The 12,238-nt window shown below is 34.0% G+C and overlaps 1 protein-coding gene across 1 annotated transcript in view; it reads left to right on the top strand.

The window, feature by feature from the left end:
• Positions 1-11,845, top strand: part of SPOCK3 (SPARC (osteonectin), cwcv and kazal like domains proteoglycan 3) — a 133,849-nt gene extending 122,004 nt beyond the window's left edge. Inside the window, exons 8-11 of the mRNA XM_085544828.1 lie at positions 1,151-1,372; positions 6,705-6,767; positions 8,506-8,643; positions 9,757-11,845. Of these exons, the coding sequence (XP_085400954.1) occupies positions 1,151-1,372; positions 6,705-6,767; positions 8,506-8,643; positions 9,757-9,929 (596 nt within the window). The 3' untranslated portion in view covers positions 9,930-11,845. The remainder of the gene's footprint in view (positions 1-1,150; positions 1,373-6,704; positions 6,768-8,505; positions 8,644-9,756) is intronic.
• The last annotated feature ends 393 nt before the right edge of the window (positions 11,846-12,238 follow it).

Genomic DNA, 12,238 nt, shown 5'->3' with positions numbered 1-12,238 from the left:
CAAAGAAAAATAAATTGATTTCTAAGTCAGGTTTCTGAATTCTCCTATTTGACTTGTTTTAGAAGTATATAGCTATCTCTCATATTTCTTTATTGTTTTCAGAGCAACAGCTTGATTTTAACTGTAGTAGAAGCTGGGAATTTCTGTACGGTAGCTGGAACTCTCACATCAACTTCTCTATAGCCACAGTCACATCTCATCTTTTCATTCCCTGGTTTTAGCTGAAAAACCATGCAGTAAAATCTTTTTGTAATCTGCTAAATCTTGTTGTCCATTAGGATGTACAGTCAAGTGCATCACCATGTTCACCATGGCAGAACCCATGGCACAGAAATCGGAAAAAATCTGTGTTAAATGCAGCTCACATCCATGTGAGAGGCCCATCAGTTCATTTCCCCTCCATGTCCATATGCAAGCCTGCTTGTACTTTACAGCTGATAGAGTACATGAAATCTGAGATCAGGCTACAGGAATAATTAATTCAACCTCTTCCTGGTGGCCCTATTACCAAGGAAGAGCTTAAGCAAGCTGTACAGGTCAATCTAATACTGGAAGCGGGCTGCTCTTAGTCCCCTTTTGCATGCCTCCCCTGAGATGTACAGTGCATCAGATAAAGCTAGAATATCAGAACTTTCTAGGCATTGTTGAGACAGTATGAAGTTCCTTTTTTATTCAGCTGAATATACATTATAGGAACAAGCAAGTATACTTCAGTAAGTTGCTTTGTATTTAGTATTTTCTTAGTTTTGTGAACTTTGCATGCCACTTCAGCTTTGCTTTGCTCTCCTGACATATAACATCACTAAAATTCTTCAACAAAAATTATTTTCTGGGAAATTGTAGATTGTTCATTACTGTACATACTACACATGCTGTAAGTGTGATATTTGACAAGAAGGCTCATATTTCTAACTGCTTTGAGGCTGATGACTGGATTCATTTTAAACAGATTAACTTAATGATTTTTTTAAATGAAGATAAAGTGTAATTTATACATGGGATTTCAATGGCATACACTGCTTATGTACTGTATCCTTGTAGCACTGGAGCAATTTCTGTGATACAGCATGCTTTTGTTGTGGCTGAGCTCAGCACTTTCTTTATCTTTCCTGTTATCTGATTTATTTTTATTTTTATTTTTGGCTCCTAGGATTTGATACCAGCATTCTGCCAATTTGCAAAGACTCCCTTGGCTGGATGTTCAACAGGCTTGATACGAACTACGACCTGTTGCTGGACCAGTCAGAACTTGGAAGCATTTACCTTGACAAGAATGAGCCATGCACAAGGGCATTCTTCAATTCTTGTGACACATACAAGGATAGTTTGATATCTAACAATGAGTGGTGCTACTGCTTTCAAAGACAGCAAGGTAAAATATGAGAACAGCCCGCATATTTGTATGACTTATCTTACTGTAGTGCTCCATCTTTTCTTTAACATAGGAAGATTATTATGGTGAACTAAAAGTTCTTTACATGCCATACATGCCATACTGTGAATCTGTGTACAGATTTTTGATCTATTATGAATGCCTAGAAAAGAAGGGGTAAAAAAAATAGACATAAAAGCTAAACAGAAAAGTTTGATGAAAATTCCAGTACAAAGGAGTGCCAAAAGCGTTTACAGCAAATATTGTTTTATGTGCCAACTTCCAGTATTTAGAAAGAGGAAGGAGACCAAAATAAAGAATAAAATTACTTACTTTGGTTCTTTCCCAATCTACTTTGCCTATGTTATAAGATAAGCAGGGCATCTTAATGTTTTATTTTGTAAGCCTGTTACAATAACTGAATTAACATTATGGATTAAGTTTTTTTTCAGTCATTTGAACCTAATAACAGTTGATTTTCACTGCCTGGAAGAATCTTTTTATCCGTTTTTAATGTCCTGATTTAATTTGTTTAAACAAATAAACACAGCATATAAGTACTGATTTTTGAGTATCATAAAACAATTTTAGTTTTCTCTGAGTCATCACATAAGTTATATATTCAAACTAGTTGTGTGGAATTACAGAGTTTATTCAGTAAACATTGGCTGAAACTGGACAGAATTGCCCATTCAATTTTCTTGCTATTATGAGGGAGATTTTCAAAGGGATAAAAAGCAACTCAGATCCAAATCTCTGCATATACTGACTATAGAGGAGGTAAGACAGATGATGTGGTGAAAAATTTCAAAAACTGTTAATCTTTTTGAAATTTTTTTTTTTTTTAAATATATATCTTACTTATGCTTTTAAAACTTCCACAATAAATTCCCATTGACACTCACTATCTCTGCTTTGGCTCTAATTTCTGTAGAAATAAAGATGTAACATACACTAGCTGTGTAAATTTGAGCAAAAATAAAGCTGCACTTCTTTAGATGTATAGTAACTGCCTTCTTTTCTTTGGTAATTTTACCACTAAGAAGTTAAAAATCCTCTAAGCGCCTTGCTTACTTTATTCTAGAATAATATTCATTGTTATAAGTAGTGCATTCCTACCATAAATTAGTCAATAAAACATTACATTATCAAAGTTGTTCTTAAGTAAAGAACATGGAGTGTTTTGTTTGATTGTCTTTAAAATAAACAAACAAAACCCCCCAAATCAGACTAATGAATACTTCGTAGTGTATATGACTTATGTGAATTCTCTAATCACTGTTTATAGCATTGTAGCGTCTTTTAATTGACTATCTTTTTACCTCAACGAATAATACAAATATGGTCTTTTACTAGGCCTTTGCTGTAGATAGTAAGGAAGTGGGTAAGTAGAGAAATTTAGTGTTTTCTTTCTGATGTTCACTACAGTAAGATGAGATTAGTAGAAGGCTTCCGGTCATGAAGGCAACTGTCTTATTCACTGAACTTACTAGGTGTTTTCTGGGTACATAATTTTACAGAAGTATCAACCCAGTTTTAAGTGAATACAAAATGTATTTAATTATACACTGGGATAGAAATTCCATTTTACTGTTTTTAAAATTCATAATCTTTGCTGAAGTCATCATTTGAGAATGCCTCTTGCTCTCTCATTTTAATTTATCAGTTCATGTCTGTTGGGATCAGACAATTACTTGCAATTCTTTGTGCTTCCTTTTTGCTTGAGGTTTATTATAGTGAGTTAAAGTACACTAGACCCATTACTGCACTGTACTCACATCTAGTCAATACAAGCAATTTCTTATGGCACTCAAATCTATCTTGCTCTTCCTGTAAAAGCAGTCCTACTAGTTTCTTACATACGGCTCAGTGATGCATATTGCATTTTTTCTTGGCCTTATCCCACTGTAAGTGCAGCTCAGCATTTCTGCAGTACTTCGAAATCTGGACTTTGCTAGTGCACTGCTGTCTTCCCTCATGCTTTTGTCCCTCTTGACCTCCAGTTTCAACTAAAATTGATACAAGTGCTTCAGAACTTATATTCCTAAGTCCTTGCCCTAGGAAAACACTTCTGTTTAACACTTCTCTTCTTGTCTAAATACTGAGGCACTTCAGCACTTCACTGTTGGACTTTTTACATGTTGGTTATTTCTTCTAGTACTTTTTATTATAAGCTGGTGATTTATTTATTTATTTATTGCGTTGTTGTTGTTTGGGGTTTTTTGTTATTGTTGTTGTTTTGTTTTTTTTGCTTTGTTCCTTGAAAATAGAGTAGGAGAGTACCCACTTTTACTGGAAATATTAATACTTGAAACATAAGTATTTATTTACTACAGGTCTCAGTATGGCTCTATTAGTCTAGCATTTATCTTGCATGTCTTTTTCCTACAGGCTCTTCTGCTTATCAGGAATTAAAAACTACTATGTGACCTAAAAAATAGTTTGTCTTGCAGAATACTGCTAAATATTGTGATTTCTTTTTGTTGCATCAGTCTCTTGATACTGCAGGGTGTTAAATATGATTATAGGTGGTTCAAGATAAACATGTAATGTAGGCTATATAAATGAGGTCCCCAGGAATGTTTCTTGAACTGCAGTATTAACCACTTCAAATGTCTTTAGCTAGAGCCTCTGTTGTCGATGGTTAATTATATATACTTGACTTCAAGTGGAGACAAGACACAACATGAAAACTTTAATGTTTAACTAGGGGCTCTGCAAAATATTATCTACTCAGTACAAGGAAAATGTTTTGTAATTGAATAAGATAATCTGAAAGCTGGAGGCTCAGTATTTGAGCAGCAGCTCCTTGAGGCATTACTGTTAAGTATTGTAGACATTCTTTGACAAATCTATCAATGTTCCTCCCATTGCTCTGTGAATTTACCTCTTTTTGTAAACCAAAGCTGCATATTTCTGACATAATTATGAACAAGATTCTCATCAAAGCACTTCTTACACCAAGAAGTATGTAACTCCATGTGACTTCAGCATATACTTTAAAGCCTGAAAACACAATACCCACCAAAAGCTGCTAGGTTCCAGTTGTTGTCAAGGGGATACACAGAAAATTTCCTGATTATCTGGAAAGGAATTCCTTGAATTTTGTTCTGGTACTGATACTCCTGTGAGTGGTATTTCAGAATTAGAGCCTACTTTTAAGTTCCTAACTCTAAAAGGAATCACCGTAGATTTAATACAGCCCACTAGAGTTGAGAGCAGTCTAAAATTTTATGTGTCTTTAAGTGTATGAAATTGTCACGGGTTAACTGAAAATCTACCTGCGCCCGTGACAGGGGGGCAGCTGGCCCACAGGGCTGCTGGCCCAAAGGGAAAGGGAAAAAGGGAAAAGGAAAAAAAAAACAGCAGCAACAATCTAAGGAGGCACACTTATTTACTAAATACTATATCGAAATACGGGATAACACAATATAATACAAAATAATTGAAATTAAGGCTAATGAATCAAGCGAAATAGGAGGGAGTGACTACCAAAACTGAGAGGCCTACTGTAAGCTCTAGGCAAAACAGCTGGAATGCTCCCCCATGGCTCCGATGATTCAAGAGAGAAAGTCCAGCCCCGAAGTGAGATTATATGGTGTCCTTGTCCCGTGACTTATCCCTGACCGTGATGTTCTCTGGGATATGTAGTCTTCTACTGTGAGCTGCACATTCGGTAAAATTATCCATGCTTTACATGATGTTATGATGTGGAATACTGATAGCAAAATTACAAAACCATGACAGAGATACGCAAAGAGCATTTAAACTATAAAGCCAAGACAAATTAATAAGTGGATCTTAATGACTGGTTATTGATGTCTTGCAGTTTATATTTATTCTGTTAGATAAGATGTCATTAATAGCATCAAAAGCCTATTGGTATATCCAGGCTATGCCAAACGTTGACTATAAATTTATTTTTGATCCAATTACTCTATATATTTATCACTAGTGTTGCAGCATTCCCACAAGAAAGATTTCTTTGGATATTATATTTTTGTCAGTCCTACACCCTTCTGTGCATCCTGTACTTCTCCCAGCTGTGTCCCATTTTTTTTTCCTCTGTTGACTACATGATGAGAATTCTCGTTTTCCCCTGGTGGAATTCAGTCAAGAAAGGCTGCTTTGGACTTCGACCAACTGACCACTGGAGTGGTTTAGTTTTTTTGGTGTTTTTTTTTTTTTTTGGGGGGGGGGGTTTGTTTGTTTGTTTTTGTTTTTTGTTACTTTACACAGTGACTGATTTGTGGTCACAGGGCATCTTTTGCTGGCATGTCCAAAGCTAAGCTGATTTTACTGATCTGAAAGTAACTTAGTTTCTATTTTCTCTGTGCTTGGACAGAAGTAGTTTCATGAGGAAGCCTTGAATAAATTGCATAGCAAAGATGTATTGCAAATAATCAAAGATTCTTAAAATGGAAAATGAAATTAATAGCATGTGATATTTTAGTGGAGATGTTATCAGAATATGGTCTGGGAACACTTTAAGGTAAAGACACACATGTGAGCAAACCCACTATCATTAATACTGATTCAGAATGAGAAATACCTTTATGCAAGTGGTGTGATATAGTATGCAATATCTCAGTTCAAAGATCAGTACTTCACTGGTTTAGCTTCACTTATTTATTCAGCAACAATGGAAATGTATTTGTGTCTTATTTCCTTCCCATTCCTAGAACATACTCTGGCTTTAGTAGAAAATCAAATGATTCAGAGATATAGCTCTGAACAATGGAAAACTTATTACCTCTTCCACCTCTTATCTGAAGTTTAGTCACAGTTTTAAGCTAGATTGCTAAAAAAGGAGCTTCATACCCATGGAATTCTGTCTTTAATTGTTGCAATAGAACCTGAATCTGGCAAATTTCAGTGAAGAAAATTCTTATTTAGTTAACATCATATTTGAAGCACAAAATTTGAACATGACTTCTAACAGAGACAAAAGGGTAAGAATTTCAAGAGCTGTCCTGTTTCTTCACAGTCGCACAGAGTTCTCTAGACTGACGAAGTAGGGTATGATAGAGTTACTGTTTCATTACAACATTCTTCAGTTGTCGATACTGGTGGCCAAATGTTCTCTTACATCTGGGTTAACTGGTAGTTGCTTTCTGCTCCAATCCATGTCTGTGCTTGGTTTCCTAATTCCAGAGCTGTGGCAAGCTGGATTAATTCTTTTCTTTTAGAGTTTAAAATGCAACTGCTAACTCAAAATCTGTTTGTTTTTTAAGATCAGCATTTAAAGAATGTAGCAAAACATGAAAACCTAGTCACTGCTTTTCTTCCTAGATACGGTGTAATGTGTTCAACATTTTTCATGTCATTTTAGACCCACCTTGCCAGACAGAACTCAGCAACATTCAGAAGCAGCAAGGAGGAAAGAAGCTCCTAGGTGAGCCATAGATCATTCTTTTGAAGGTTTTATTGCTTACATAAATAGTCCTAGAGAAACAGCAACATAAAATCAATATTAATCCAACAAAGATAGAGAACAGTAAATTCTAGTAACGAAATTTATGAAGTTTTCGAAAGCTATTAAACTTAGTTTTATTACCATACCTACCGAAAGATATAATGTCTGTTCTATTAACCAAATAGAAAGTATGTTTTTATGGTTATAGAGGGGAGAGTCAAAGGCACTCCTAAATTAGTGTCTCTGCTGATCCTTTACTTGTATTCTTCTTTAAGTAATTGGAATCTTTGTTGTTAATCAGTTTATAATGTATTAATATCACTAAAATGTAAGATCTCCGTTTTGCTCCTAGCCTCAGTGTGAAAGCTGCAATAAAAGGTTTGACCCAAAGTAGTCAAAACTATATTTCTGCTAAGGGTGGTTTCTGTATACTTCTAAATGTTTTGTACAGTACTGTGTGCCCATTTTTCATCTTTCTTTTAAAAAGATGTCTTTCTTTCCAAATTAGAAACGAACCTTAGAAAAGCCAGTGCCTTACTAAATAAGTCCATGACTGTGTCTCTAGTTGTCACTGGTTTTTGGGCTGATTGGACCCAATTCCTTGACTAATGGTTTAGAGGAACCCACCGACCAACACCCTGGGAGAGAGTGAAGGGAAAAAGGGGAGAAATGGAGAATGGGCCTGAAAAAAAACCTGCAGCAATGAACTAAGGGAGAAAACTAATTTACTAAATATGATAGTGGAATGTGAGATAACATAATACAATATAATTGGGATTGAAGCTAATAAATAAAATGAGAGAGTGTCCAAAACCAATGGTTTTACTTTAGTACTGACGGCAAGATGGCTAGGGAGCACATACCACAGAGACAAGCAGAAAGAAGGGTCAATCTCATGACTCCTGAGCAGTTTCATTCTTCAGTCTGAAGAGAAGATGGAAACAGAACATTGAAAGTCTTCTGAGAGATGTAGTTCTTCTCAGAACCAGGTACCTGAAAATATCAACAGTCCATGGAACTGGAGCTTTAACTCTTTAAATCCCAGTGAACTGCATGATGTTCTGATGTGGAATACCAGTAACAAAAGTCATAGAAGTATAACACTGCTACTCCTGGTGGAGAACCTGTATGGCTTAAAATCTAATTAGCCTCAGTATTTTCATGCAAAGTGCAAAATCAGTGATTTTCATTTTTTCCCTAATTTATTGTTTTGAGAATTGCTGCACTATGCTGCACCTGTCTTCTGTGGTTGAGTAAATACAAGTGGGCGACTAGATGGGTATTATATAGATAAATATAAAATTAAAGTTGCAACTAAACCTGGTAGCAGACAGCTTGTTATTCCAGGAAGCCTGATCCTTATTATTCAGACTTTTTTTGCACTCCAGTGATTATAAAATATCCAATTCACAGCTGTGAGCTTTGTGCCCTTTCCCTAGCATGTCATAGTATTCTCAACAGAGACATTCAAGGAATAAGGAATATCACAGGATCAATGAAAAATTTTAAGCAAGACTAACCAGTCCAAAGCTGGTATGCACTGTTTTTTGTTGCATATCAGTCACTGCTGCTTAACTGAATCTGGCAGTAGAAAGTAAACTGGTCAGTGGAGAATCTGGAATAAGGAAATAGCAAAAGGTATTTATTTTCTGCTGTAATTGTTATATTGGTCAAGAGGCATTTATTATTGTCCATATTTGATATTCATATATTCCAGGGCAGTACATACCCTTATGTGATGAAGATGGATATTACAAGCCAAGTCAGTGCCATGGAAGTGTAGGGCAGTGTTGGTGTGTTGACAGATATGGCAATGAAGTAACAGGATCCAGAACAAATGGTGTGGCAGAATGTGGTAAGTTTATAAACTTCTATGGATTTGGTTTAGAGATGTTATGTGCTTTGATTGACAACCGGGCTGAATTTCTTCACAGAGAAGATGCATGGAATGCAAGTACATGGATTTTGATGTAAATATAATTAGTGATTTTTATTACTTTATTATTCTTCGCAACTGCTATTACTATGTCATTTGTTAACTGACCTCGTATATGTGCTTTGCATTGTGTAGATAAACATAGGGAAAATTAATTACCTATAACAGTACTAGACAAACCCTAAAATGCTTCGTGACATCTCTTTGGGTAATCAGCATGCTAGATTTTTCATTTTGTTGTAAGGAATTCACAAAAGGTTTTAAAACATTACTTATTCCCTTTTTCCCCTAAAAAGCCCTGCTAAATCCAGAAATTACCATACCACCTTTATTTGATCTCCAAGACATCAAAAATGGCAATTAAAGCCTTGGATTTCTTCATTTTCCTTCCTTTGCAGAGGAGCATGGCCTAAAATATTGGATAAATTAAACACATACCAGTGTCATAGCAATTGACATACCTGTTCAGGCCTATTTTCCATCTAATCCAGGATATTTTCTGAGTAATTGTACAGTTCTAGGTAGTTAAAGATTATACATAAGAACTCGGAAACAAACTTCTATTTTGTCACTAGTCCTTATTATGAACCATAAGTAGGACTTGAATCTCTCTCTCTATTCTTTACTTTTCTAGCGCTTATTATGTATAATATATATATATATATATATATATTATATATCCATAACATTCATCTCCATTTGTTAAAACTGAGAAATTCATCTCTGCTGATGTGGAGTTCCTGTAAGACAGAAAACAAAAACAAACAAAACAAAACAAAAAACAAACAAAAAAAAAACCAAAAAAACCAAACCAAACAAACAAACAAAAAAAAAACACCAAAAAACTTTATTGTGCAATTACGTTATATTCTATGTGAAAGTTTTCTTAAAAATAAGTAATTTTCCCGAAACTAAATATTTTGTATCTCTTTTGGATACCTATGAATATTACACTATAAATATGGTACATATTATTCTATGAACACACGATGTAGTTTGTGTGTCTCTTGTATAACTATCATGCCTTTTTAGCTATTGATTTAGAGACGTCAGGTGATTTTGCTTCTGGTGATTTCCATGACTGGACAGATGATGAAGAGGATGATGATGAAATAATGAATGATGAAGATGAAATTGATGATGATGATGAAGATGAAGGAGATGATGATGTAGATGACGACGATGATCACGATGGATACATTTGATGAAATTAAGAGGGTCAATTAATTATACCTTTCTGAATTTCACAATATGACATTTCATAAAATCCCTTTGCTCTTCAAGATCAAAAGGATTCTAACAAATGTGTATATTTTGTATGATTATTTCAAACATTGCAGCTGGAGTCATAGACTTTTTTGTTTAAATAAGAATAATTATATTATGTGCTTTTGAGTTTTTAAATGCCTTTGTGTTGAAGAAAACACATTGGAAGTGTAGCCTGAAGAAGAAAATGTTACGTGCTACTGAACATATAAATGATATAAATGTAGAAAATACACTATAAAACCAGTCTTTTAAAAACTTCAGTGAAAGATATTTGCCCTTACCCAGAACTGCGCATGTCCTTTTTGGGACACTTACTGTAACTTTAATTCTGTCAGGCATAGCAGGCTTTGTAAGTTGCCTACTAAATGCAACAAAAACATGGCGCAGGAGAAAAAAAATGATGCATAACCAGCCTTTAATTAATTAAAGGTAAGGAGAAAAAGTAACAGTTCTTGAAAGGATCTTTCAAAAGCAGTCTCATGGACAAGCACTAATTCTGTAAATTAAACATTTTCTTGACCTACCTTTTTTTTATTATCTTTTTTTCATGTCAAGGTTGTCTAGACTTTATGGCTGTTTACTCAAACATGACTTCACCCTTTGGTGTTTTTCTGTGTTTCTCTCTAATCAGATTACCATAAAATATTTAACATGGGGAAAAATTTGCATAAAATTATATTATCTTTATATATGACTGTATTTCAGAGTATTGACAGTTGCCCCAATGTAATTTTTAAAAAGTACATAATTATACTTTTTATTTTCTTAATTCAGGAAATAGTTTTGCATCCTTATCTTAATTCATGTTTTCTGTTACTAGTGCAGAAACTTAGCGAAATTATTGTAAAGGTGCCTTGCAAAATAGAGATAGAGAGATTTTGGCATGCATACCAGTATAGGTTGTTAGGCAATAGCTAAGCACACCCAATTACCAAATTAATGCCAGTATAGGTACTGCTGCTGGAATGAAGAAAATGGATTATTTTTTTTCCTATTGTTATGTAACTACCAGGTGGATTAGATCATAATTATTGTGTAGAGTAGCACTTAAGATTTGACTGTAGAGAAAATTTCTTTAATCACTGTATTTATGTTAGCATGTTAATTAATTGTGTAGACATTTTGGGACTCCACCATCTCCATATCACATCTGTTGCTTTCTGCCCACAATAAAGTTGTGAAAGTTGACTTGACCTGTATAATGTAACACTACAGGTTGTATGATTTCAAAACTGGACTACTGGTTTCCCATCAGTAATTAAAAGGAAAATCAGTTTATTATTTGAATTAATTTTTACACACTAAATACAAAATCTAATGTTTATCCTATGTGATACTGAAAAGTATATTGCATTTTCTTTTTTACTGTTTCTGTATAGTTTGCAAAATAAAGACTCTTGTAACCAACTTTTTTTGCCAACTTAGCCCATCATTTTGAATTTTTGCATAGTTTGAAATTTTGAAACAGGAAAAAATCATATTTCAGATATGTTTCATCTATAAAAAACATGTATTTATTTATATTAAAAAGCATTTTTTATTATTTTAGTTCCAGTAAATAATTTTGGATTAAGGCAAAACCCATAATGAACTTATATTTTTCTGTATTTTTTTCTGAATTTTCTATAGTTTTGTGATATACTTTTATGATGTCTTCATTATACAGTAAAGAGAGACATACTTTTGTTTAAACTCCATCATGATTTGTGGGGCATAGGTGTATTATTTTCTTAAATGAAAATAGCTAGGGGTTTGTCAGTCCATTACAAAGGGATTTTATCAGAGAACAGTTTCTTACGGATGAAATTAACTGATATATAAATTGATTTTAAATAAAGAAGCTAAAGATAAAGTGTTGTCATTATTGGCTGATGTAACATATCCTTTTGTGTTTGTTGTGTTTGGGTTTTTTTTTTTTTTTTCCTGTTATGGCAAATTTTCATTAGATGGCAAAGTAAAAATCATTTCTTGAAATCCTGTGATTTTGGAAATTAAATCATGAAAAGAAAAAAGAAAATTCATAGTTTATTTAGCTAATGAAATTACAGTATGAAAACTGAAAGTGAGCTGTCGCACAGAAGAACATGAAAGACATTTGTGTTCTTCCCTGAAAATTCCACATTGAAATGGAAGAGGAGCAGATCAGCTTGGATTTTAGTTCTCGAGTATCACAGCTACCTGTCATAAAAGTTAGAAATACGACTAGGTAGCTAAATTTACTAAAGATCAGCATAATTTTAAAGAA

This window comes from Coturnix japonica, chromosome 4, assembly GCF_054131305.1.
Source record: "Coturnix japonica strain WE chromosome 4, WE-NBRP24, whole genome shotgun sequence".
In the NCBI taxonomy this organism is placed as follows: Eukaryota; Metazoa; Chordata; class Aves; order Galliformes; family Phasianidae; genus Coturnix; species Coturnix japonica.
Note: the sequence above shows the minus strand (reverse complement) of the source record. Positions and strands in the feature narration are given on the sequence as shown.